At 38.6% G+C, this 26,616-nt stretch overlaps 1 protein-coding gene across 11 annotated transcripts in view; it reads right to left on the bottom strand.

Moving 5' to 3' along the window:
- CPLANE1 (ciliogenesis and planar polarity effector complex subunit 1) overlaps positions 1 to 26,616 on the bottom strand; it is a 146,415-nt gene that overhangs the window by 38,538 nt on the left and 81,261 nt on the right. For 7 of the 11 annotated variants that reach the window (XR_015726876.1, XM_087867919.1, XM_087867921.1 and 4 more), the window contains 11 exons: positions 19,570 to 19,863; positions 18,638 to 19,408; positions 17,225 to 17,391; positions 15,569 to 15,701; positions 14,669 to 14,723; positions 10,307 to 10,411; positions 8,045 to 8,116; positions 6,317 to 6,438; positions 5,729 to 5,924; positions 5,187 to 5,336; positions 80 to 330 (listed from right to left, as the gene is read on the bottom strand). Coding sequence is in view for 10 of the 11 variants with exons in the window: in XM_087867919.1 (XP_087724045.1) it covers positions 80 to 330; positions 5,187 to 5,336; positions 5,729 to 5,924; positions 6,317 to 6,438; positions 8,045 to 8,116; positions 10,307 to 10,411; positions 14,669 to 14,723; positions 15,569 to 15,701; positions 17,225 to 17,391; positions 18,638 to 19,408; positions 19,570 to 19,863 (2,316 nt within the window). In the remaining variant the exon portion in view is untranslated. The remainder of the gene's footprint in view (positions 1 to 79; positions 331 to 5,186; positions 5,337 to 5,728; positions 5,925 to 6,316; positions 6,439 to 8,044; positions 8,117 to 10,306; positions 10,412 to 14,668; positions 14,724 to 15,568; positions 15,702 to 17,224; positions 17,392 to 18,637; positions 19,409 to 19,569; positions 19,864 to 26,616) is intronic. The other 4 variants (XM_087867920.1, XM_087867923.1, XM_087867925.1 and 1 more) reach the window with 3 other exon arrangements.

Genomic DNA, 26,616 nt, shown 5'->3' with positions numbered 1-26,616 from the left:
TTTGAAAAATCAAATATCTAAAATTACATCACATTACAAATCTAATAACTCAGAAACAAACAGCTAAAATCAAGTCTACCTTATCACAGTGTCGGTCTAGCATTCTGTATCTGGGGCAATCCTGCTCTATGTTCTCGGCAATGTTCTGTATTGCTAACAGCTGCGCATCGATTTCCTGAAGCTTGGAGGTGAGATGCTCCAGCCGGCGAGCCGCAGAGCTCTGCGCAGGGCGGGCTGCAGACACATCCTGCAGCAGCTCCCACCGCGGATCATCTGCCGCAGCTGACTTTGAGCTCTGTTCTTTGAATCGAAAATCTGGCTTCAGCACATCTAAATGTTAATAAAGGTAATCAATAGCAGATTGATTAGAATTAAGGGAGAAGTAGATGCTGATAATCTAATTTTTTTGAAGACCTCGTTTTAAGTCAACATAACATTCCCTTCCAAATCTGTTTCCATACACTCAGAAATAACACTTCAACTTGACTTCTGAGAGTTGTCTGTTGTGAGGTAAGAATACATAACAGTATTACTATTACCGCAAAACTCCATATACAAGGCAGGTTGAATGTTACTTTTACCCTCTGCTACAAGAACATACTTCAACAAAAAGCAACTTTATTGAATATTTTTGACTTATTTATTTTAAAGATTTACTTATTTATTGTGAGAGAGAGAGAGTGTGTGTGGGGAGGGGCAGAGGGAGAGACTCTAAAGCAGACTCCCCACCGAGCACAGAACCCAGTGCAGGGCTTGATTTCTGGACTCTGAGATCATGACCTGAGCTGAAATCAAGAGCCTGACACTTAACCGACTGAGCCACCCAGGTGCCCCTATTTTTGACTTTTTAAAACTCTACTTGAAAACCAACAGCGTCACACAGTAAAAGCTAGGCCCACTGTGGGCCATTACCAACTCTACAGGGGATCGCAGGCTAACAAAGACCAATACCAAAGCCAATGACTCTCCCTACTCTTAAACTCAATTGATTCTTGTCCCAAATTTGAAACACTTCATTTTTAAATGTGTTCTTTTTCTGGCTTCTGGGTCTCCTTCTCCCTCTATTGCTCTTCCTTCTCAGTTGTCTTCTTGTTCTTCTCTTCTGCCACCCACCCCTCTGACCCATCAGTACTTCCAGGGTGCCTGTCTCAGCTCACTTCTCACTCTACGCACTCTCCCTGGGTGATGTCACTGATGCACGGGTGACTCTCAAATTCACATGGCATCTTCCTGATCTCCGGCCCTTACATCCACCTACGTCCTGGATATCTCATTTAGGTTGTCCCAAAAGCCCATCAATTGAAACTCATTGCTCTGCTGCTCCAACTTGCTCCCTCCGCGTGATTCCCCAGTTCAGTGAGTAGCACTATCATTCACCCACGTTCCTAAGCCAGAGGCCTTAGAGTCATTCAAGGTTCTTCTCTTTCCTTCAGATCCAAAGTAACACCAAAATTTCCATTCCTACTGTCATTGCTTAGCTGAAGCTTTCACAATAGATGGATCCCAAATAGTATCCCTATCTCTAATTTATTTTACCCCATTTAGTCCATCTTCCACACAGATCTTTTAAAACATAAATCTGATATTGTTCCTTTCCCACCTCAAATTCTTCCGTGTTTCTCTAATACCTTCATCTTAAAAGTCCAAATACCTCAATATGAGGACAATGCCATTCAGTGTTTCCTGTCTCCCTCTCCAGCTCATCTCTTACTATGTCTTAAACAAACAAAACCACTCCACTGCCTCCAAGCAAACTTTAATTCTCTCAACCTCTCCAGGCTCCATCAAACCTCCAAGTCACTGTACAATCTAGTCTCTCAGTCCGTGTGCCCTTTCTCTAACTTCTACATCCCTTTAAGATTCCACTGAGGTGGCTCTCCCAAATGTCCCCGTCCTCCTAGAGACAGAGTAGATGCTGTATTTCCCAAGAATCTCATCCATACCACGTTGACAGCACTTCCCATGCTGTATCGTAATCCTCTGCTTCTCTGCCTTCTTTTCCTCCTCGAGGTGAGCGCCCAGGCAGAGAGCCTGGTATTACTCTCTTCTCTAGCCCTGGTACCTGGCCCCTGACTTAGTGTTTATTGACCACAGGGTCAAATGAGGATTATGATGCCTGATCTACCTAACTCACAGAGGTTTTGTGAAGACTGAATTATGCAACTAAATACTCTGAAAATGTGAATCACTAGACAAATTTAAGTAGTGCCTCCTATCTTTTAGCCCCAGTCTAGCGTGAGGCTTCCCATGAGAGGATAACGGCAAATTGCAATGCAGACAATGACAGTTGCATCACTTTCCACTATCTGGTTTGGCCTTATTTTTTTTTTTTTTTAAGTAATCTCTACACCTAACATTGGGATCAAACTCACGACCCCCAAGATCAAGAGTCACATGCTCTACTGACCCAGCCTGTCAGGCCATCCTAGCCTTACCTTTTTCAGCTTGATTCTCACAGTACTTTACCATCTATCCTTCCTGTTTCTCAACAGCCTGACGTGTCTCCCTTAGTCACTCTCAGGAAAGAATTTTGTATACAAACTTCAAGTAGAAAATACAGCAAAAGAGCCGGACATGCTCAAAAATCCAGAATGGCCTACATACATAATGAAACTAGCTTCCCTTTCCTTGGGAATCTGCTCCACTCCCACTGAGTAACAGAAAAAATCACTTAGAGGGTTAAATACTGAGCTCCACTGACCCGGAAAAAATTCTCCCTCTGGCCAGCAAAGCTCTGCTTGCTATTAATAGCTGAAAGCATTTCTATTGGAGATAGTTTCTAAAATAGGAAACTACTGTCATTCAAAATGATGAGCAAGTATCACTAAAAGTAGGAATTTATTATTTGTTTTGCTTTTGTTTTAAAAACCTAGGGAGCCTGTCCCTCCTTCTCCCAGCCTTTACCTATAATACAAATCCCACTCAACTCTATTATGTAACTAGATTCTGAATTCTTTAAGGTATATTATGTAAATACCATGATGGAATTTATTTTCAAAATATAAAACATATCCTTTTTAAATTGGCATTTTAAAGTTGTTCTCTTTAATAAGATTAGAAGGGTCCACTGACATATTTTTGTAACCAGTCTGCCCAGAGAAGGATCTTCCAAAAGGCTGAATAAACTTGATCTGACTGATGAAGGAAATTAACCTGTAGCTCATGGTCATTTGAAAAGCTGGCCAAGGATATTTAGGGGTCACAGAGAGATGGGTCTGGCTCCAGTTTAGCAGAATTTCAAAAGTTGACTGGTGTGAAAATAAAGGGAAACTATGTAGCCCACAGGCATTTTTTTTTTAAAGATTTATTTATTTATTTTAGAGAGAGGGAGAGAGCGTGGGGGGGCAGGGACAGAGGGAGTGGAAGAGAGAGAGTCTTAAGCAGACTCCGTGCTGAGTGCAGAGCCCCACGCAGTGCTTGACCCCATGACCTTGAGATCACAATCTGAGCCGAAACCAAAGGTCAGATGCTCAACTGACCGCACCACCCAGGAGCCCCAGGTAGCCCATGGGCATTTGGCTAGATGTAACCCACATGACATTCCTATGAGGTTGTGTCCCACAGAGATATAAGTAAGGATCAGATAACGTTAATTTACTTGCAAAAAGTATCCAAACTATGAAGTGACAGAGCTGAGACCAAAAACCAGATCTGTTCTACTTGAATCTGGAAGTCAAGCTCTTTTCATTTCCCCACACCCTTCCCCAGCTTAAAAGATTATTAGTTTCATACATTCTCCCTTCAATACCCATGCACCGAACAGCCCCATGACAGGAGAGAGACGGTGGGCCAAAGCTTCAAAATCTGAAATGCTGGCACTTACTTGTATGCACAGCTGTAACAGAAATGCCCTAACACGGGGCGCCTGGGTGGCGCAGTCGTTAACCGTCTGCCTTTGGCTCAGGGCGTGATCCCGGCGTTCTGGGATCGAGCCCCACATCAGGCTCCTCCACTAGGAGACTGCTTCTTCCTCTCCCACTCCCCCTACTTGTGTTCTCCCTCTCGCTGGCTGTCTCTCTCTGTCAAATAAATAAATAAAATCTTTAAAAAAAAAAAAAAAGAAAAGAAATGCCCTAACACAACCTAAGGTGAGGTTTCCCCACCATTCCCTTCCTTACTCCTCACATCTCCTGAGTGCCCACTGTTGATACACAATTAGCAGGCAGGGCTGGACTCTGCCCCCGAAGCGTCTGACAACCACAAGGCTGGGTGCACTCCTCCCAGCAGCTGTGGAACCCAGAAGACAGACTGGCTTTCTGTTGCAGGAAGTCTGATTGCATATTAAGATTCATCTAATCAGGGGTGCCTGGGTGGCTCCTCAGATGGTCGGGTGTCTGCCTTCGGCTCAGGTAATGATCTCCAGATCCTGGGATCAAGCCCCGTGTCGGGCTCCCAGCTCAGCAGGGAGTCTGCTTCTCCCTCTCCCTCTGCCTCTCTCCCTGCTCATGCTCTATCTCTCTGTATCAAAAGAATAAATATAAAAGATCAATCATTCATATAATAACTTTAGGTTTTGGAGAAATATCCTTCTAAATCTTGCAAATATTTTACAATAATTCAACCTGATTTATAACTATAAAACTGAATATTTTACTAATAATATTTCACTTTTGGCTAAATAAATGTGTATTTTCTATATGCTATTCTAGAATCTCCCACCTTTTTAAATATGAGAATTCCTTTTTAACACCAAAGCACTCATGACATCCCATCGGATATTTATTTTTAGCTCCTTAATTAAGAAAAGACATATGTAGGGGCGCCTGGGTGGCACAGCGGTTAAGCGTCTGCCTTCGGCTCAGGGCGTGATCCCGGCGTTATGGGATCGAGCCCCACATCAGGCTCTTCCTCTATGAGCTTGCTTCTTCCTCTCCCACTCCCCCTGCTTGTGTTCCCTCTCTTGCTGGCTGTCTCTATCTCTGTCGAATAAATACATAAAATCTTTAAAAAAAAAAAAAAGAAAAAGAAAGAAAAGACATATGTACAAAATAGTCTCCTTGAAAAATACCCATGGGCCCAGCTTTGGAACCATGACTCTACCTCATTTACCTATCTGACCCCACTCTCCTTAGCAAGGGAAAAGCCTTTTCCTGTTTCTTTTGCAATTACCAAGTTTTAGAACTTATTTCTACATATAGGTAATTTAGGGAAGGGGGAGAGTCATGTTATACAATTAGGGCATTCACCTTTGTCCTGCTGTATTTCTGATGGTATAGGTGAGGTGATCCCAGGCTCCTTCACCTCTGTACTGCTCGCTCTCCAGCTTCCTCCATCCAGACAGGATGGAGACACTTTTGCAGGTTTAAAAAATAAATCCATAGTGGAATTGGCAGACTCTATCAAGAATATGAAAAGCATACAAAGATTGATTCTCACCTTCTAAACAAGGAGTTAGACGATTAGTAGAACATTTCTAGTTGCGCCTGGGTGGCTCATTCAGTTAAGCATCCAACTCTTGATTTTGGCTCAGGTCATGATCTCAGGGTTTTGAGATCGAGCCCCACATCAGCCTCTGCCCTGGGCATGGAGTCTGCTTGAGATTCTCTCTCCCTCACTTTCTGCCCCTCCCCCCCAAAAAGAACATTTCTAAATTTGAATATAAACATCCAAAAGTATAGTGGGTTTGCAAGAGAAGAGCTAAGAGACTTAAGAAGGGGTAACAACGCTATAATAAAGAATTTTTCAAAATGTTTTTAATCTGCTTAAAAAGTAGGAACAAAATTATTACCTTCACTCTTAAAACTGTGCAAGGGAACAGCATTTGTAACTGAAGCTGCCATATAATGTAACTCTGCAGAAGACGGGGCCTCCAGATGACCGCCTGGCTGTTTGATAATAGCATCATTTGAAGGATCTTCTTTGACAGGCAATTCCTGTAGATCATCAGCTTTAATGTCAATCACATTTATGTACGTGTGTCCAACCTGAACCAAAACACGTAAAATCAAAGAGGGTTACGTTCTTTTTACTCTGTAGCAGAGCCAGTCTGTACCCTTCGCCCCTATTAAAAAAAAAAGGAAAAAGAAAAAAAAAACTGTGTGTGTATATATGTATATACATATGCACCCTTATTTATTTATTTCTAAAGGTAAGAAGAGCTTAAATGAGTCTAACTTAGGGAAAGCTCCAGGAAGTATGTGTTATGGTCTTAGTTTACAATACGTTGGGGCATAATATTTAAATCTCAATTTTTTGATCTTTCCAACAAAGCTACATAGATCCCATTTTAGCCTCATTTCATCTATACAATTCAATAATGCACATGACCATAATAAATTTTAGCAAATGTATTATTATAACCGCTGAATGGCAATACCAAATTTAGTACCAGATCAGACGGTGAAGGTGACACAGGTTTCTCTGATATTTCAGTGGGAAGTCTGAGATTTAGACATACATCGGGAGCCAACATTTGAGGAACATTCAAAGGTTCATGTTCTGAAAATTAAGAAAAGAAAAATCAGTAATATAAAAAAAAAATCTGTAAATAAGCTCTGAGTCATTAGCATTATAACAAGTTAGCAACAAATAACATACAAATTTTTTTTGTTAAAGATCTAAGTAGGGGGCGCCTAGCTTGCTCAGTCAAGGGAGTGTGTGGCTCTTGATCTCGGGATTCTGAGTTTGGGCCCCACTTTGGGTTAAGAGATTACTTAAAAATAAAATCTTAAAAAAATCTAAGTAGAAGTTTCACAGGTATAAATAAATTCTATTCAATTCTAAAGGCAATTTACTCTAGAGTAACTCATAGTTGAATAGAGACTGATTATTGCTTTTTTCATGTAAAAGATTCACAAGGATAATAAAGTATCTAAGTCGTGTCAAGAAAATGCTGTGTGGCATTTTCCTGGGTGGCTCAGTTGGTTAAGTGTCGACTCTTGATTTCAGCTCAGGTTTTGGTCTCAGGATTGTGAGCTCAGGCCCCATGTTGAGGAAAGAAAGGAAGGAAAGGAAGGAAAGGAAGGAAAGGAAGGAAAGGAAGGAAGGAAGGAAGGAAGGAAGGAAGGAAGGAAGGAAGGAAGAAAGAAAGAAAGAAAGAAAGAAAAGAAAGAAAGAAAGAAAGAAAGAAAGAAAGAAAATGCTGTAACTTCCTATTTCCATTTCAGATATATTAAGTCATGTTAGTTTAGGAAATTAACCTATACTAATTTGATTTTTACTGTCAACCCTTTTTCTTATTATTCATTTGTTTTAACAGCTTTATTGAGATATAATTTACATCCTTTAAAAGGGCACAATTCAGGAGTGCCTCGGTGGCTCAGCTGGTTAAGCATCTCATTTTTGATTTCTGCTCAGGTTATAATCTCAGGGTCATGAGATCAAGCCCTAAATTGGGCTCCACACTGGGCATGGAGCCTGCTTAACATTCTCTCTCTCCCCTTCCATTTGCCCCTCCCTATCCCCTGTTTGGGCGTGTACTCTCTCTCTAAAATAGAATAGAATAGAATAGAATAGAATAGAATAGAATAGAATAGAATCAATAGAATAGAATAGAATAGAATAGAATAGAATAGAATAGAATAATGAAATGAAATAAAACAAAATAAAAATGGCACAACTCAGTATTCAGTAGTTTCCAGTACATTCACAGAGCCCATAGCTAAATTTTACCATTTAAAAAATGTTAAACATCTAAATTTTACAAAAGTCATTAACTTCTTATTCAAAAGTACAATAAAGAAGCCTGTCACAATAGGTCAGCAAATGGTCTAACTCTGTGCCTTTTGTCCTAGGACTTTAGTTTTACTTCCTAGCATCTTATTTTTAATAGAATATTACTTTCAAAGTTCATATGCAAAATATAACTTCTTGTTATATTGAATGCTGGAAACTTGGTACCAAGGCCTGAATTTAAACCATATGACAACCCAAAAACTAGGAAAAAGGAAAGTGAAAATACTTAAATTATCATTCTATCTCTATTGAATCAATTGATGGGTTTTATTGCTTTTTTAGGGATGGTGGTAACTCTTGTTTTGGCATCACAAAAACATAATCTTTAACTAGTAATGCTATTCTGGGAAAAAAAGAAAAAAAAGCACACCTGATACAGAAGAAATGATTTGTTGATTTTTACAACATTCAGAAACAACTTCTTGAGAAGTATCTTTTTTATCTTGCAGTCAGTTCGAAGATTTGAGGCAAAAAAAGAAAACAGAAAAAGAATTTCACAAACAGAAAAAAATAAATATATGAATGCAGATTTTTAGATATTGTGTATTAAAGGTAGTAGATTGACACCTTAAGAATTTAATTTTTAAAAATTAATGATAATTTCTGATTTTATTATTATTCATATTTACTACTATTCATTTATCACTATTCATTTTATTATTATTTAGCCTGACTACCTGGATAATAACAGACTTCTAGCAAACAGGCTGCCAATTCTAGAAGACCATCTAGCAGTAAAGTACCTCCAAGGCTTTCTCAAATGGATATGCACCATTTACATCAAAAAACATCTTCCACAGGCTTAACCTCATTCAGATAGAAACAAAAACTAAAAAGTGAGATGCCTTTTTATGACCTATTAGATGGGTAAAGATAAAAGAATTACCTAAATCACAGTGATGACCAAAACAAAGGCTCATATGTGAGAAGATACTCATTGAAACTTTACTTATATGAGAAAAATACTGGAAACCACCTAATGCATTCAACAATAAAAGAATTAGGTAAATATTTTATGACACAGCTGGAAGAAGGAATATGCTTACAAAGTACTTTTTGATGACACGGGGAAACGTATGGCATAAGCAAAAATCAAAGTGAAAAGCAAAGGATATAAAATACAGGTAAATTCTGTTATCCAAATCCAATCTATTCTTAATAAACGTGCTGCACAGATACCAAGAGATTTTTTAAATGGGGGAGAAAAGGTGCCGCAGCCCAGCCCATCTAATACCCCCAAACATTAAACAATTCTTAAACATCTAAATAGCTGTGCATCAAGGATTATTAAATATAAAGCATTTTAAACATCACTTCTTAATTAACATTCATTTAACCCATTAGTTTATGTGCATATGCAATAATACTGACCATAGCAGATAGAATACTGATACTCTACTGCAAACATATACTATAATGTAAGTAAACATATAGTATAATATAAATAAATACTATACTATCATGTAAGTATATACTATGATGTATATGTTATATACATATATACACAATATATATGTATAAACTATACTATGTAAATAAATAACGAAATAATATGTTAAAGAGACAGTCTAACTGGAGAATGTCCAAAGGTAGCTAAGCAAAAAACAAACACTTGGACCCATGAAGGGTTAAATTCTCAGGGAAGACAGCAGTAATATTTGGAAGATTAAAGTTCAGATAATGAGGGAAGACACTTGTACTATATACTGTATCAGACTATGTAAAACGTGCAAAGGAAGATTGAAAGAAAAATCATCAAATGTTACTTCTAGGGGCACCTGGGTGGTGCTGCTGGTTAAGTGTCCAACTCTTGGTTTTGGCTTGGGTTGTGATCTTGGGGTCGTGGGATCAAGCCCCACATTGCGCTCCGCACTCAGCACAGGGTCTACTTGAGTTCCTCTCCCTCTGTCCCCCCTCTAAAATCTTTTTTAAAAATATTACTTCTAAGTGGTATGATAATTTCATCTTCTTCATAGCTTTGCTACATTACCCAAATATTCTATAATGATCATATAGTATTTTGAAACCATATCAATAAATACTATTTTAAAATAATACAAAATCAGAGGTTTAAAAAAGCACTTGAAGGTTCTGAACACAGTTAAAAGCAACTGTTTCCTAAGATCATAGAAAAGAATTTCTATAACACAAAGGTCAGAGCACTTACATGAATGAGGAAGTTTGTCAGGCAAAATTCCAAACAGTTCCTTCAACTTTCTGGACACAGTTACATACGCCCTTCCCACACCAACCCAATCTAGCCCTCTTCCTAACTCCACTTCACCAGCCATAGCTCCAGGCTTCTCCATCTTAGGCATGAAATCCAGTGAAGGCAATTAATGGCATAGAGAACCCAAATTCAAAACATTATTTCTACTGATTTAGGATGTAGTCTATGGTATTTTGAACAAAAATTTCTATTATGTTTTAATTAAGTTATCATAAATTCAATTTAAAATTTAAAGTTTAAAATTTGTAAAGTACATACTAGGGTCGAGGATAAGAACCTGGGATGAGTAACTACTATCACTTAAAATTCACGCTAAATCACTGTTGTGAAGAAAAAGCCCAGATATATTAAATGTTGCAAAAAAATATGAATTTTAAAAATTAAAATAAAATAGCATTTTACCTGGGTCTGTATTTGTACTTGCATCCTGACACTCTACAGCTTTCTTTCTCACAGAGGCCATGAAGTGCAATCCGGCTGAAGTATTAATATCCTCTTGTAGCATTTCTTAAATATAACAACAAAACATTGAAAGCAATCACTGAGAAGCCAACATTTTACCTGGAGTCCAAAAGCAGAGTACCTAACTCAAGGGAGGTGAGGTATGCGGTGCCAAGATGTTATCAAAATTGACTTTCTGAATGAGGTGCTGCCTACGTTAACTCTCAAAGGCAGCTCAGTGAAATCAAAACGGAAATTGTGGAGGATCCTGTATGTCCAGCCCAGAAACCTAGATGTTCTTCTGGCTGATGAAGATCCAGTAGAAAATGTTAAACAAGAAAATGATATGGTCAGACTGATGTTCTAGAAAAACCACCCCAGCCAGTGTAGGGAAAGCAGGTTCGAGTGGCTTCAGACAGATAAGGCTGTTACAACAGTTCAGATCCGTACTCCAGTAATGGTGGAAAATGGAGGAGAGATGATAAATTTACAAATTACAAAGGCTGTAAAAGAGACAAGACCTGGTTACTGACTAGATGAGAAGGTGGGGGAAGGCAGAATTCAGATACCCTATGTTTTGGGGTTGAGTTGGCGGTGACACTAATGGGGATGGAGAATGAGGAGAAAAAAACAGCTGCTGGGGGAGAGACAACAAATTCGGACTGCACATGCTGCACTTGAGGTAATTTCCACCTACGTGGAAAAGTTCAGCAGCAAGTAGAATCCAAGTCCAAAGTCTATTATGGGAGTTTAGGTTTAGATGTGGATTTTCTGGGGCGCCTGGGTGGCACAGCGGTTAAGCGTCTGCCTTCGGCTCAGGGCGTGATCCCGGCGTTATGGGATCGAGCCCCACGTCAGGCTCCTCCGCTATGAGCCTGCTTCTTCCTCTCCCACTCCCCCTGCTTGTGTTCCCTCTCTCGCTGGCTGTCTCTATCTCTGTCAAATAAGTAAATAAAATCTTTAAAAAAAAAAAAAAAAAAAAGATGTGGATTTTCCTGGGAGATCATCCAGGACAACTAAGTAGCATAAGAGATTTTCAATTATGACACATTATAGTATAATAAAATATACATATATTTGGTCTTCATCTTTGGTTCTAAACACAGAGTTCCTTAAATCTTTGGAATTTCCTCAGTAATTTCCGTTGTTATTCATAATGTGCCCCTTTTGATCATATCTGAGTTTATGCTAATGAGGTGACTCTTGACAGGCCCCCTAGATAGCTTCAGGATAGGTGCTGGTCACCAGAGGAACAAACCACATGATCAGAGGGTTAGAACTATCATCAGCCTCACCCCACCCCCACCTCTGGGGAACGGAGAGCAGCTGGAGATGTAGTTCAATCATCAATGGCTAAAGATGTAAACAATCACGCCTATATAATGAAATGTCAATAAAAATCCTGAAACAGTGAGGCGAACGGGGTTTCTGGGTTGATGAGCAAGGGGATGTGCTGGGCATGTGGCATACCCAGAGAGGGTGTGCAAATTCTGTGCCCTCAACCCCCATACCTTCCTTTATGCATCTCTTCCATTTGGCTATTCCTGAATTGTATCCTTTATAATACAACTGTAATCATAAGTAAAGCACTTCTCTGAGTTCTAAAATCACCGTAGCAAATTAGTAAACCTGGACGGTGAGTCATGGGAATCCCTGAATGTGTAGTTGACTGGGCAAAAGTGCAGGTTTATGGGGACTCCATTTGTAGCTGATATCTGAAGTGGTCTTTTGGGCCTAAGCCATTAATCTGTGGTATCTGTGCTAACTCCAGATTACTGTCAGAATTGAATTGAATTATAGGACATCAGTTGGTGTCAGAGAATTGGAGAATTACTGTTGCTTGAAATGACACAACCCACATCCACTGAAATACTATGCAGTCATTAAAAATGACATTGTACAAGAATATCTAGTGATACGGGAAGATATTTACCTTAACACTAGTATGTAAAAACAAGCAAGGTATAAACAAGTAGAAGAGATACTCTTTATATATATATGAAATAAATAATAAATAATAAAAATACAAATTTATATCAAGCATTTCTTAACATGATTATTAAAATATAATCATTAATAAAATATAAATTTATACAAATGTATATAAATACATATATATCTGTAAATACAGATATATATATATGACTGTAAATACAGATACATATTTGTATTTACAGATATATATGAGTGGAGATATTTAAAAAATAAACCTTGGAAGAATATTAACACTGGCTATCTCCAGACAGAAAAATTATGGGAGACTTTCATTTTTGGGGGGGAGAAGAGTTTAATATTCTTCCTATTCCTTATTTGTATTATCTAAATTTTCTCCAGTGAACATGTATTACCTTCACAAAGCAAAAAAACAAAACAAAACACTGTTAAGAATGTTTTAAGATAAGTAAGTGGGAAAGAATACCAGATGGGTTAGGAAGCTGAGAGACAAAAGCTAAGCAGGTCAGCTAGGGAAAAAACTGCTTGGTTTAGGCATACAGAGGTTTGATGCAGGGCAGTGGCACCCAGAAAGGGAGGGAGGGGGGCACCTGGGTGGCTCAGTAGGTTAAGTGTCTGCCTTCAACTCAGGTCATGATCCCAGGGTCCTGGGATCGAGCCCCACATTGGGCTCCCTGCTCAGTGGGGAGTCTGCTTCTCCCTCCGCCTCTCCACCCCCCACCCCTGCTTATGCTCTCTCTCATTCACTCTCTCTCAAATAAATAAATAAATAAAATTTTGAAAGAAAGAAAGAGAGAGAGAAGGGAGGGAGGGAGGACCAGATCAAGGAATAAGTGAAGGAAGGGTGTAACAAAGGTAAGGGATAAAGCAAGGGTAACTTTCAAGGTAAAAATCTTGACCAGTCAAGAGAATGGTGATATCACTAATAGCAAGATGTCAGTTTAAAATTTGGACATGTTGGGGCACCTGGGTGGCTCAGTCAGTTAAGTGGCTGCCTTTGGCTCGGGTCATGATCCCAGGGTCCTGGGAACCAGCCCCTCGAGGGTTCCCTGCTCAGTGGGGAGTCTGCTTCTCCCTCTGCCCCTCTGACGCCCCACCCCTGCCACTCATGCTCGCTCTCTCTCTCCCTCAAATAAATAAAATCTTCAAAAAAATAAAATAAAATAAAATTTGGACATCTTAAATCTAAGATGAAAGCAGAAAAGAAAGACGAGGGGCGCCTGGGTAGCACAGCGGTTAAGCATCTGCCTTCGGCTCAGGGCGTGATCCCGGTGTTCTGGGATCGAGCCCCACATCAGGCTCCTCTGCTATGAGCCTGCTTCTTCCTCTCCCACTCCCCCTGCTTGTGTTCCCTCTCTTGCTGGCTGTCTCTGTCTCTGTCAAATAAATAAATAAAATCTTTGAAAAAAAAAAAAAAAGAAAAGAAAGACGAGAGAGGGTAGATGTGTATTTGAGTGTCATCAAAAAAATTTAAGAGCTGAAGTCATGAGAGTATTTGTGTACATGTGTATGAAAATTACTGAAGAGAAAGTCTTGGGGAACACATGCATTCGGCAGCAAGAAATCAACTGACCAACTAGAGAAAGAAAAGAATTCCCCATCTTATAAACAAGCACTCTTTTTTCTGAATTGATTCCTTACTTTAATGTGCATGTATTTTGTATGATGAATTCAACAGGCATGTTCTTCCATAATTTCCATTCAGGCCTTATATATCAGTACCTTAACTGAGATTCTAATTAACTGTGCTGCTCTACTATAGGGATCAGCAATTTTTTTCTGTAAAGGGCCAGGCAATAAAGATTTTAGGCTTTGCAGACTATGGTTCCTCTTGCAACAAGTGAACCCTGCTGCAGTGCAAAATCTGTCAGAAACAATGTGTAAATAAATGGGCATAACTCTGTCTCGATAAAACTTGATTTACAAAGGGGCGCCTGGGTGGCACAGTCACTGAGCCTCTGACTCTTGGTTTCGGCTCGGGTCATGAGATCAAGCACCATCTCAGGCTCCACGCTCAGAGGGCAGTTAACTTGAGATTCTCCCTCCTTCTCCCCCTGCCTCTGCCCCTCCCCCTACTCATGCGCGCACACGCTCGTGCTCTCTCTCTCTCTGTAAAATAAATAAATAAATCCTTAAAAATTTTTTGATTTACAAAAACAGGCATGGTCTGGATCTGGCCTGTGGGCCACAGTTTGTCAAACACTGCTCTACCAGATAACACATCAAAACACACACACACACACACACACACACACTCCATTTTGTCAAAGATAAAATGAAAATAATTTAGTCTCATTTTTACATACATAATTCTAGAAAACTGATCTTAATTTTGAACTGAGACACTACATTAACCATGCTTATACATACCAAAAGGAATACTGAAGTCATCCAAAGGCTGGGAAGCAGGATGTTCTTGTTGCTCCTAAATGAATCCCCAAATGATCAATCTCTGATTGCAACTCAAAGACATTCATTATTTTGAAAAAAAAAAAAAAAATTCAATACCTAAGAGGATTCTTGAACGTTTATGTATAGGCTTGAATCCATTCAAGAAATACTTATTTACTCTATCAAAGTAACTCCACAAAGAAATTCACAAAACTCACAAACCAAGCACTAAAAAGGAACATTACTAACTTACTGCAGTTACTAAGTTACAGTGTGCACTTCTCCCTGCAGAGTAGCTTTAACACCCGAATAGTCCCCCCACCCTAGCAGAACTGCTCATGGACTCAACAATGGGACTAAGTGCCTCCAGACAAGCTCTTGAGGCTTACTGAAGTGTGCTTTTAAAAAATCCTTGAAAACAAAACTGTTTGTGTTGATTTTATTTGTTGCAAAAATAGGTAAATAGTCACCAAACTTAGAAGGAATGTTTGAAAAGATCTGATTTCAATATAGAGGTTACTTAACAAACCCGTGTGTGGGAAATGCTGGAGGCATCTAAAAAGAGGTCAAACTATAAAAGGAGTAACCCAAAGAACATATATGACATGCATTAAGATGTCACAGAAAAAAGCAAGGAGTGATTTCAAATATAAAAAAGTCACACAGGCAGGTAAATAAAAAACTTGCTCTTCACATTTGCAACTATATGTCCACTACTCCATGGAGGAATGCAGCAGGGGTTATGTACTTAATGATGTAAAGATTCTCCTGGTCAGAATCAGAAGCTTCCAGCAATCAGAAAACTAGATAAACCACAAAGACATCCCCAACTTTTTGTACATGCAGACCAGGGAGGTATGTATACTACTGTTTCTGTACCTTGGGTTTCATGACTATTTCTGAATCATTATCATTCACAAGGGAACCCCCTGGGTGGAAAGCCACACTTGGTTTTCTCTTTAATTTCTCTGATCTTTTTTCTTGCAGCTCTTTCTCAGCTCGTCGTCTTTGTCTATTAAAAAAAAGAGAATAAAACATGTTACTATTTTAGTAACATCAGTTTTTCACTTATATCATGCAATATAGGGAGACAGTTATCAAAATTATGCCAATAAATTATTTTCAACAGCATATAATTAAATTAGCAAGATACTTTGATAGAAAGAATTCAAGCAAATAGAAGCAAATGTCAGGGACACATGAAAGTTATTTTAGTTCCTCTACTACTGAATTGACTTGTCTGTGTTAGTCACTGGACTCTCAGGTCAGAGTCACACGTTTTAGGTAATTTTCAAACTCTCTTTTCTGCAGACTCTGAACTGACCCCAGAAGGCCTATGGGATCCCTCCAGTCACCCTTTTGAAGAAGTTAAGGACACTTAAGTCACCTCAGTGGAATCCCAGCAAGGAGGAAAGAGGGCCCAAAAAGTTAAGGAGAAGACTTACTTTGACAAGGGAATACCTGAAAAAGATAGAAGGAAGGAACCATTTCTGGAAAGAGCACCAGTAGGAGATTTTAGGGTCTGATAAATGTGAAATGCTTTCTTTTTTTTTTTTTTAATTTTATTTATTTATTTGAGAGAGAGAGAGAGATAACATGAGCAGGGGGAGGGGCAGAGGCAGAGGGAGAAGCAGACCCCCTGCTGAGCAGGAAGCCTGACACGTGGGGCTCAATCTCAGGATCCTGAGATCATGACCTGAACTGAAGGCAGACGCCCAACTGACTGAGCCACCCAGGTGACCCTAAATGTGTAACTCTGATAGTATTTTCTAGACTCAGTAGTAAGCTACCAGTCAATACATTTTTGAATACCCATTATGAGTAAAACACTATGAATGCTCTTCATCAGAAGTCACAACCTTGCTTTTTACATGCATGTTTCTTAGTGTCCTGAAACAATTCACATCACTTATCCTCCTGCTTCTTATGTGAGAATCTGGAGGATAGGGTAAGATGAATAACAATATTACTTCAGTGCATTAGATAGTACACGGTATATTGTATGAGATACCAAATATTTGTCCTACAAAAGAAAACTGCTCATAATGTAACAGAAAAATATAAAAGAATCTTCCAGCCTATGAATTCCAGTAAAGAATTCCTTAATAAAATGGAAAAAAATATTTCTCTCTCACAATACAGAATTTTCCTCATCACAAGATGTGTTCAAATGCATGACACTTGATTAGAAAACTGAATATGCAATTGTGTATAGGCTGGGAGGCTGAACCAGTAACTTTCACCTTTATAACTATGATTTTTTTTTTTTTAAGATTTTATTTACTTATTTGACAGAGAGAGAGACAGCCAGCGAGAGAGGGAACACAAGCAGGGGGAATGGGAGAGGAAGAAGCAGGCTCCCAGTGGAGGAGCCTGATGTGGGGCTCGATCCCAGAACACTAGGATCACGCCCTGAGCCGAAAGCAGACGCTTAAAGACTGCGCCAACCAGGCGCCCCATAACTATGATATTTAAACTAATAATACATTTGCAGGTAAGTGATATTCTCAATATAAAATTTCACTTAATACTTGCCTTTTTTTACTGTCTTTTTCTTGTCTCACTTCAGATGGTTCTATTTTGACATTTAGAAGCCGAAGGTGTCCAGAATCGCCTTGTTCAAATAAATTATGTGTTAGTTTCTCTTGGCTTTGTTTGAATGCAATGAGGTTTTCAATTGGAATAAGTTGTGGGTTTTTGTACTAAAAGAAATAAAGCATAATAATTAAAAATTACAAACCTTGATTATGTAACATGTTAATAAAAATTGAGAAAAGCGTTTGTTTAAATTAAATAAAAATGTGCAAGAGATAAAACATGTCAAGTTAACAAACTGAGTTGGCCTGATAAGATGAGAATCCAGACTTAAAGAATAAATGATTTTAGAGGCCTAGAAATTCCAACTGAGTCATCTTATTTCAGAAACTAAACTAGAAGTCCTAATCTTAATTTCTTTTCTATATTAAAAATCTTCCTTATAATTATAAATAAAATACATAATGTCTAACATTTGACTTAAAATTCTTTCAAACAGGGAGGATACAGAGAAGTAGAGATTATGCATGGCACAGATTAGCAGTATGTTGATAAATACTGACATCAGGTGATGTAACTTCACTATACCGTTCTAATAAGAACATCTCTTTAAAATCCCTCTCAAAATGTCTACTTTTCCATACCTTTAATCCTTTCTTTTCTGTTCATAATATGTTCAGAATAAAAGAAGGCATAAGTACTTCCTCTAGAGAATGATCATTTCTTTTCCCAATTCTATTTTCAAATCTTAAAATTAAAAGTGCACCAGAGCATGAATTATTCAATTACCTTCCTAAGATGGTACTACTGACTTATAAAACTAGAGCCTCAACAATTTAGATTTCATAAATCAAAGTTTACAACTTTAAAGAGGATTCTGTGGGTTTATAAAGATTCAACCTTTTTAAGTACTTTAAAAATACACCATTTTTTAAATATATAGACCAACTATTTATAGACCTGGGTCTATTTAACAATTTTACACTATAACGGATTTGACGGCAATCACGGCACAATTACTAAGAACATTAAATAATGCATGTGTACACACTTACACACGTGCCCTCCCTTTCTCTCAACACACACACACACACACACACACACACACACACACACCCTGACCCACATGAACAAGAATACTGGTCATTTTACTTAGAAGAAATAGCTATGAAAAAGTCTCATGAATTCTAGTATTGGTGTACAAGACAGACCTAAAAAGTTTTAAAATACCTAATTACCATTTTAAACAGGAATTTTATATCTTATTTCCAATAACAGAAGCATTATTTTTATTTATTTTTAATTTTTTTAGAAGCATTAATTTTTAAAAAGAAATGCGTAAGAGCTTTTATGTGTAGTATTTATGGTATGAAAAATGCAGGACTGCTTTTGCATCACTGCAAAAATCATTACCGTATTTTCTGGGAATAGGCATGAATGAAGTAATGACAGTCTCGGGTATTTTCTTTCTTCTGCTACAGTTCTGGCAGGTACTGAGGGAATTGCTACTGATGCTCTTGAGGCAGAGGAAAATACATAAGGAGGTTTAAGTTGCAGGTGCAATAATGGAAGTCCGAAGGAATTCTGAGGAGATATCTCAAGGGGCCCTGGCTTAACATCAAGTAGTTTTCCTGGTTTTCTAAATACTGAAGTGTCCTGTTGAGGTGTCAAGTTTTCTTGACCAACATACTGATCCAAGTTCACATGCTTAGGGATTTCTGTAATTACAGTTTCTGCCCATTTCTTCTGCTCAACTGCTTTTTTTATGGCTTCCGTATTATAGTGGCTCAAATTCAAATGGGACACTGAAGTAGTGTGCATTGTTCTCTGTGGCGAAGGAGGCTGGAAGGAATCAGAAAATCCCCAAGCCTCTCTTGGCTGTGGCAGGAGCCTGAAGGGAACTTGTGGAACATTTCCTGTATGGAAGGAAAAGGACTTAAATTCGTGCTTAGGCTGAAACTGAAGCAAAGGAAAACCATCACCAAGTCTGAAAGTTTTTGCAGCTGGGATAAGTCTAGGTGTCTTTGGAATGGCAGCAGATGGAGACAAAAGGTGGAGGGGAGTATTTCCAGCAGGAGCCGGAGACAGTGCAGTGGTTGGTAAGCTCTGAGATGCTGGAGTTAATCCTGTATTGGGAGGCATACCTTGTAACTGACATACAGGAATACTCCCATGTGGTACATTCTGGAAGAGAAAAAAAAAGCTATTACGTAAGTTTAGACATGATGTTCAATGTTTTGGAGGGGGTGGAATGTAGTAACTGCCAAAAAGTTATTTGCTCAAATAACAAGAAGCCAACAACTGAACTACTAGAACAACTTTAATGGTATCTTTAAATGTATTACCTGTAAATGTCCATTACTATCTTGATCAGACTGCACAACTCCTTTATGGCAGTGTGGACTCTTCTTGCCAGGCTCTGTCGTGTACTCTCCCATGGACTGTGGTTTAATAAAAGATCTTTCCTTAAAATTTCCACTGGTGTCATCAACATCACTACACCCTCTTGTGGGGTTTGATACTTGACTTCCCACCAAAGGCACAGGCTGAGGCTGCTGTAGAAGTGGATGTATATCCGGGAGGTTAGTAACGGACGATCCTACTATTTGCATTAGGCTCATGAAGTTGATCTGTTGCAGCTAGAATGAAATAAAAATTAAACATTTTAAAAATATAGTGAAAAAATCTAAAGAATCAACAACAATCATCTGAGTATTCCACAACAGTCATACTTTTGTCTTAATATCTGTCAGACCCATGAATGCTGAGCAGGAAGCAGAGCTGGGAGAGATTTTTTTAAAAAGGAAAAAAGAATACCTTCCTGTTTTCAAGGAGCTGTCAACTGGAAAAATAAACTCATAATGAGACTTGGGACTATCTATAAAGCTGTTTACATAAACATCCCAGAGATCATAAAGGAGTGATCTGATGAAATGAGGCTAATTAAAGAAGCCCTAAAATGAGGGTGTTGTGATCAGGTTTTCAGGAAAGAAAAAAGCAAAGATTAGCAAATAGGTGAAGAGTTGAGGAATTCCCCTGGAAAGGCTGACGAGGTAAAAGGCAAAGGCATGCACCAGTGGTTGACAGACTGGGGCACGTTAGAATCACTTGAGAAGCATTTAAAAATCCCTATGTCCAGACCACATCCATGCCAATAAAATCACAATGTCTGGGGATGGAAGCTAGGACTAGTATTTTTTAAGATGACAAGGTGTTTCAATGTGTGGAAAAGCATGGGAACCACTAGAATAAACACTGGCTTGGATGGAACAGGAAATTAATAGCAGCCCCCAAACTTGAGCATGCAATCAGAATCACCTGGAGAACTTGTGAAAGCACTCTTTGCTGAACCCCATCCCCAGAGTTTCAGATTTCAATAGGTCTGGGATGGGGCCTGAAAATTTATATTTCTAACATCTAAGTGATGCTGATGCTACTGATCCAGGGACCATACTTTGAGAACCACTGGACTTATCAGAGTACAATGGGAAAAGAGGGCAGGTAAAAGCTGGTGGTGGGTCTTTCAAGCCCTACCGAAGAATTTGCATTTAGTGAAACATACCAGTAGGGAAACACTTCAGGTTAAAAAATGTAAGTTCCCTTCAAATTATTAAAAAAAAAAAATGCTTATTACAGAAAAAAAAAACCCAGAGAAACACGAAAAAGATAATAAAAATCACTCATTATCCTATCCTCAAAGATAACTAATACTGAGATTTATAGTGTATTTCCTTTTACTATTTTTAAAACAAGACTGATTTCATATTGTACAAATTGGTATCTGAAATCTACTGAACACTTTAAAACAGGAAAGTAACAGTATTAAAACAGCATCTGAGGAAGAATGCCCTAGGAGTGCATATATAAGACAAGGGAGGTACGAAGTTCTGGCTCTAGCTATGGAAATAGCAGTGCTGTACAGACTCACAGTGTGGGCAAAAGAAGCAGGAGGGCACAGAAGAACTCTGGATATAGGTACTGAAAAAAAGGCAAACATGTCTCTCTAAGACAGTGATTCTTAATCCTTTGTATGCATCAGAATTATCTGGAGAATTTGTTAAATATACAGGGCAGCTATCAGCAAAGACCCTTGGTAATCCAAAAAAAACTTTCAGAAATGCTTCCAAAATTTTAAGCTGGTAGAATAGTTAATGCTGCTAAATGGAAAAGGGAAAAAGGGACTGGGAAAAATCAAGATAAAGTCAGTTTCAGAAAGTTTCATGAGACAATGAGACATGCTGAAAAAGTATTCTCATCACGGCCCTTAGCTCAAGAAGAAAATTAGTGCCAAACATCAGTATAAAAATGGTACATTATATCACATAATAGGATATGGAAGTGAGTGTAGACTACATTAAATTTGAGGGAAATTAATGTTTAAGAAATAAAATAGAAAAGGGAAATAACTTAAAATTGTTGGTAAAGAAAAGGATAACAAATTGAGAAAAAGATGACAAAATTCAAAGTGAACAGTACTTTAAAACACAGCTGACAATTTCAAAACAAGCCAAAATTGTTTGAAAATAAGAAATATGATGTGACAGACTGTGTTTTTTTTTATAAAAATTTTTTATGTTACGTTAGTCACCATACAGTACATCGCTACTTTTTGATGTAAAGTTCCATGATTCATTACTTGCGTATAACACGCAGTGCACCATGTAATACGTGCCCTCCTTACTACCCATCACCAGCCTATCCCGATCCCCCACCCCCCTCCCCTCTGAAGCCCTCAGTTTGTTTCCCAGAGTCCATAGTCTCTCATGCTTTATTCCCCCTTTTTACCCCCCCTTCCTTCTCCTACCGATCTTTCTACTTCTTATGTTCCATAAATGAGTGAAACCATATGATAATTGTCTTTCTCTGCTTCACTTATTTCGCTTAGCATTATCTCCTCCAGTGCCATCCATGTTGCAGCAAATATTGAGAAATCGTTCTTTTTGATGGCTGAGTAATATTCCATTGTATATATGGACCACAACTTCTTAATCCAGTCATCTGTTGAAGGACATCTCGGCTCCTTCCACAATTTGGCTATTGTGGACAATGCTGCTATGAACATTGGGGTGCATATGGCCCTTCTCTTCACTACGTCTGTATCTTTGGGGTAAACACCCAGTAGTGCAATGGCTGGATCATAGGGTAGCTCAATTTTTAACTTTTTAAGGAATCTTCACACTGTTTTCCAAAGTGGCTGTACCAACTTGCATTCCCACCAACAATGTAAGAGGGATCCCCTTTCTCCACATCCTCTCCAACATTTGTTGCTTCCTGCCTTGTCAAATTTTGCCATTCTAACTGGCGTAAGGTGGTATCTCAAGGTGGTTTTGATTTGAATTTCCCTGATGGCTAATGATTTTGAACATTTTTTCATTTGTCTGTTAGCCATTTGTACGTCTTCATTGGAAAAGTGTCTGTTCATATCTTCTGCCCATTTTTTTATTTGATTATTTGTTTCACGTGTATTGAGTTTGAGAAGTTCTTTGTAGATCTTGGATACTAATCTTTTATCTGTAGTGTCATTTGCAAATATCTTCTCCCATTCCGTGGGCTGCCTCTTAGTTTTTTTGACTGTTTCCTTGGCTGTGCAGAAGCCTTTTATCTTGATGAAGTCCCACAAGTTCATTTTTTCTTTTGTTTCTCTTGCCTTTGGAGATGTGTCATGAAAAAAGGGGAAAATACATAGCCATCCAAGCCTCACTCAAAAGAATGGAAAATTAAAAATGCACTTTTTATATTCTCACCTCAAGAAGCTGGAGATGGAACAGAAGAACAGGCCTAACCCACGCACGGGAAAGCAGTTGATCAAGATTAGAGCAGAGATCAATGAATTAGAAACCAGGAGCACAGTAGAGCAGATTGACAGAACTAGAAGCTGGTTCTTTGAAAGAATAAATAAGATCGATAAGCCACTGGCCAGACTTATTCAAAAGAATAGAGAAAGGACCCAAATTAATAAAAGTATGAATGAAAGGGGAGAGGTCACAACCAAAACCAATGAAATAGGAAGGATCATTAGAAACTTTTATCAACAGCTTTATGCCAATAAATTAAACAACCTGGAAGAAATGGATGGCTTCCTGGAAACCTATAAACTACCAAGACTGAAACAGGAAGAAACTGATTATTTAAACAGACTGATTAATTATGAAGAGATTGAAGCAGTGATCAAAAACCTCCCAAAAAATAAGAGTCCAGGGCCTGACGGATTCCCCAGGGAATTCTACCAAACATTCAAAGAAGAAATAATACCTATTCTCCTGAAGCTGTTTCAAAAAATAGAAAAAGAAGGAAAACTACCAAACTCATTCTATGAAGCCAGTATTACCTTGGTCCCCAAACCAGGCAAAGACCCCATCAGAAAGGAGAATTACAGACCGATTTCCCTAATGAATATGGACGCCAAAATTCTCAACAAGATCCTAGCTAATAGGATCCAACAGTACATTAAAAGGATTATCCATCGTGACCAAGTGGGATTCATCCCTGGGACGCATGGATGGTTCAACATTCACAAATCGATCAGTGTGATAGATCATATCAACAAGAAAAGAGTCAAGAACCAAACGATCCTCTCAATTGATGCAGAAAAAGCATTTGCAAAATACAGCATCCTTTCCTGATTAAAACACTTCAGAGTGTAGGGATAGAGGGTACATTCCTCAATTTCAAAAAAAAAACCATCTATGAAAAACTTACAGCAAATATCATTCTCTTTTTCTTTTTCTTTTTTTTTCCATAATGATTTTTTATTATATTATGTTAGTCACCATACAGTACATCCCCGGTTTTCGATGTAAGGCTCGATGATTCATTAGTTGTGTATAACACCCAGTGCACCATGCAATATGTGCCCTCCTTACTACCCATCACCGGTCTATCCCATTCCCCCACCCCCCTCCCCTCTGTAGCCCTCAGTTTGTTTCTCATAGTCCATAGTCTCTCATGTTTCATTCCCCCTTCTGATTACCCCCCCTTTCTTTATCCCTTTCTTCCCCTACTGATCATTCTAGTTCTTATGTTCCATAGATGAGAGAAATCATATGATAGTTGTTTTTCTCTGTTTGACTTATTTCACTAAGCATTATCTCCTCCAGTGCCGTCCATGTTGTAGCAAATGTTGAGAACTCATTCTTTCTGATTGCTGAGTAATATTCCATTGTATATATGGACCACAACTTCTTAATCCAATCATCTGTTGCAGGGCATCTCGGCTCCTTCCATGATTTAGCTATTGTGGACATTGCTGCTATGAACATTGGGGTGCATATGGCCCTTCTCTTCACTACGTCTGTATCTTTGGGGTAAACACCCAGTAGTGCAATGGCTGGATCATAGGGTAGCTCAATTTTTAACTTTTTAAGGGACCTCCACACGGTTTTCCAGAGTGGCTGTACCAACTTGCATTCCCACCAACAATGTAGGAGGGATCCCCTTTCTCCACATCCTCTCCAACAATTGTTGTTTCTTGCCTTGTCTATTTTTGCCATTCTAACTGGCGTAAGGTGGTAGCTCAGTGTGGTTTTGATTTGAATTTCCTTGATGGCTAATGATTTTGAACATTTTTTCATGTGTCTGTTAGCCATTTGTATGTCTTCATTGGAAAAGTGTCTGTTCATATCTTCTGCCCATTTTTTGATTTGTTTATTTGTTTCTCGTGTATTGAGTTTGAGAAGTTCTTTGTAGATCTTGGATACCAGTCCTTTATCTGTAGTGTCATTTGCAAATATCTTCTCCCATTCCGTGGGCTGCCTCTTAGTTTTTCTGACTGTTTCCTTGGCTGTGCAGAAACTTTTAATCTTGATGAAGTCCCATAAATTCATTTTTTCTTTTGTTTCTCTTGCCTTTGGGGATGTATCATGAAAAAGGTTGCTTTGGCCGATGTCGTAGAGGTTGCTGCCTATGTTCTCCTCTAGAATTTTGATGGATTCCTGTCTCACATCGAGGTCTTTCATCCATTTGGAGTTTATTTTTGTGTATGGCGTGAGATAGTGGTCAAGTTTCATTCTTTTGCATGTAGCTGTCCAATTTTCCCAGCACCATTTATTGAAGAGACTGTCTTTTTCCCACCGGATGTTTTTTCCTGCTTTATCAAAGATTAGTTGCCCAAAGAGCTGAGGGTCCATTTCTGGGCTCTCTATTCTGTTCCATTGGTCTATGTGTCTGTTTTTTGCCAGTACCATGCTGTCTTTGTGATCACAGCTTTGTAGTACAGCTCGAAATCCGGCATTGTGATGCCCCCAGCTTTGTTTTTCCTTTTCAACAGTTCCTTGGAGATTCGGGGTCTTTTCTGGTTCCATACAAATTTAAGGACTATTTGTTCCAGTTCTTTGAAAAACGTTCTCGGTATTTTGATCGGGATAGCATTGAAAGTGTAGATTGCTCTGGGTAGCATAGACATTTTAACTATGTTAATTCTTCCGATCCATGAGCATGGAATATCTTTCCATCTTTTTATGTCTTCCTCAATGTCTTTTAAGAGTGATTTATAGTTTCTAGAATAAAGGTCCTTTACGTCTCTGGTTAAGTTAATTCCAAGGTAACGTATGGTTTTTGGTGCTATTGTAAATGGGATGGATTCCCTGATTTCTCTTTCTTCGTTCTCGTTATTCGTGTACAGAAATGCAACTGATTTCTGAGCATTGATTTTGTATCCCGCCACGTTACTGAATTGCTCTATAACTTCTAATAGTTTGGGAATGGCTTCTTTTGGGTTTTCCATATAGAGTATCATGTCGTCTGCGAAGAGAGACATTTTGACTTCTTTGCCGATTTGAATACCTTTGATCCCTTTTTGTTGTCTGATTGCTGTTGCAAGGACTTCTAGTACTATGTTGAATAATAGTGGCGAGAGTGGGCATCCTTGTCGTGTTCCTGATCTTAAGGGAAAGGCTTCCAGCTTTTCCCCATTGAGAATAATATTTGCAGTAGGCTTTTCATAGATGGCTTTTATGAGATTGAGAAATGTACCTTCTATTCCTACACTCTGAAGGGTTTTAATCAGGAAAGGATGCTGTATTTTGTCAAATGCTTTTTCGGCATCGATTGAGAGGATCATATGGTTCTTGAGTCTTTTCTTGTTGATATGATGTATCACGCTGATTGATTTGCGAATATTGAACCACGCTTGCATCCCAGGTATGAATCCCACTTGATCGTGGTGGATAATCCTTTTAATGAACTGTTGGATTCTATTAGCAAGTATCTTGTTGAGGATTTTGGCGTCCATATTCATTAGGGAAATTGGTCTGTAATTCTCCTTTTTGAGGGGGTCTTTGCCTGGTTTGGGGATCAAGGTAATATTGGCCTCATAGAATGAGTTTGGTAGCTTTCCTTCTGTTTCTATTTTTTGAAATAGCTTTAGGAGAATAGGTATTATTTCTTCTTTGAAT

Source organism: Ursus americanus, chromosome 15 (genome assembly GCF_024610735.1).
Source record: "Ursus americanus isolate L20-20 chromosome 15, mUrsAme1.1.p, whole genome shotgun sequence".
Taxonomy (NCBI): domain Eukaryota; kingdom Metazoa; phylum Chordata; class Mammalia; order Carnivora; family Ursidae; genus Ursus; species Ursus americanus.
This window is presented reverse-complemented; position numbering and strand designations above follow the sequence as displayed.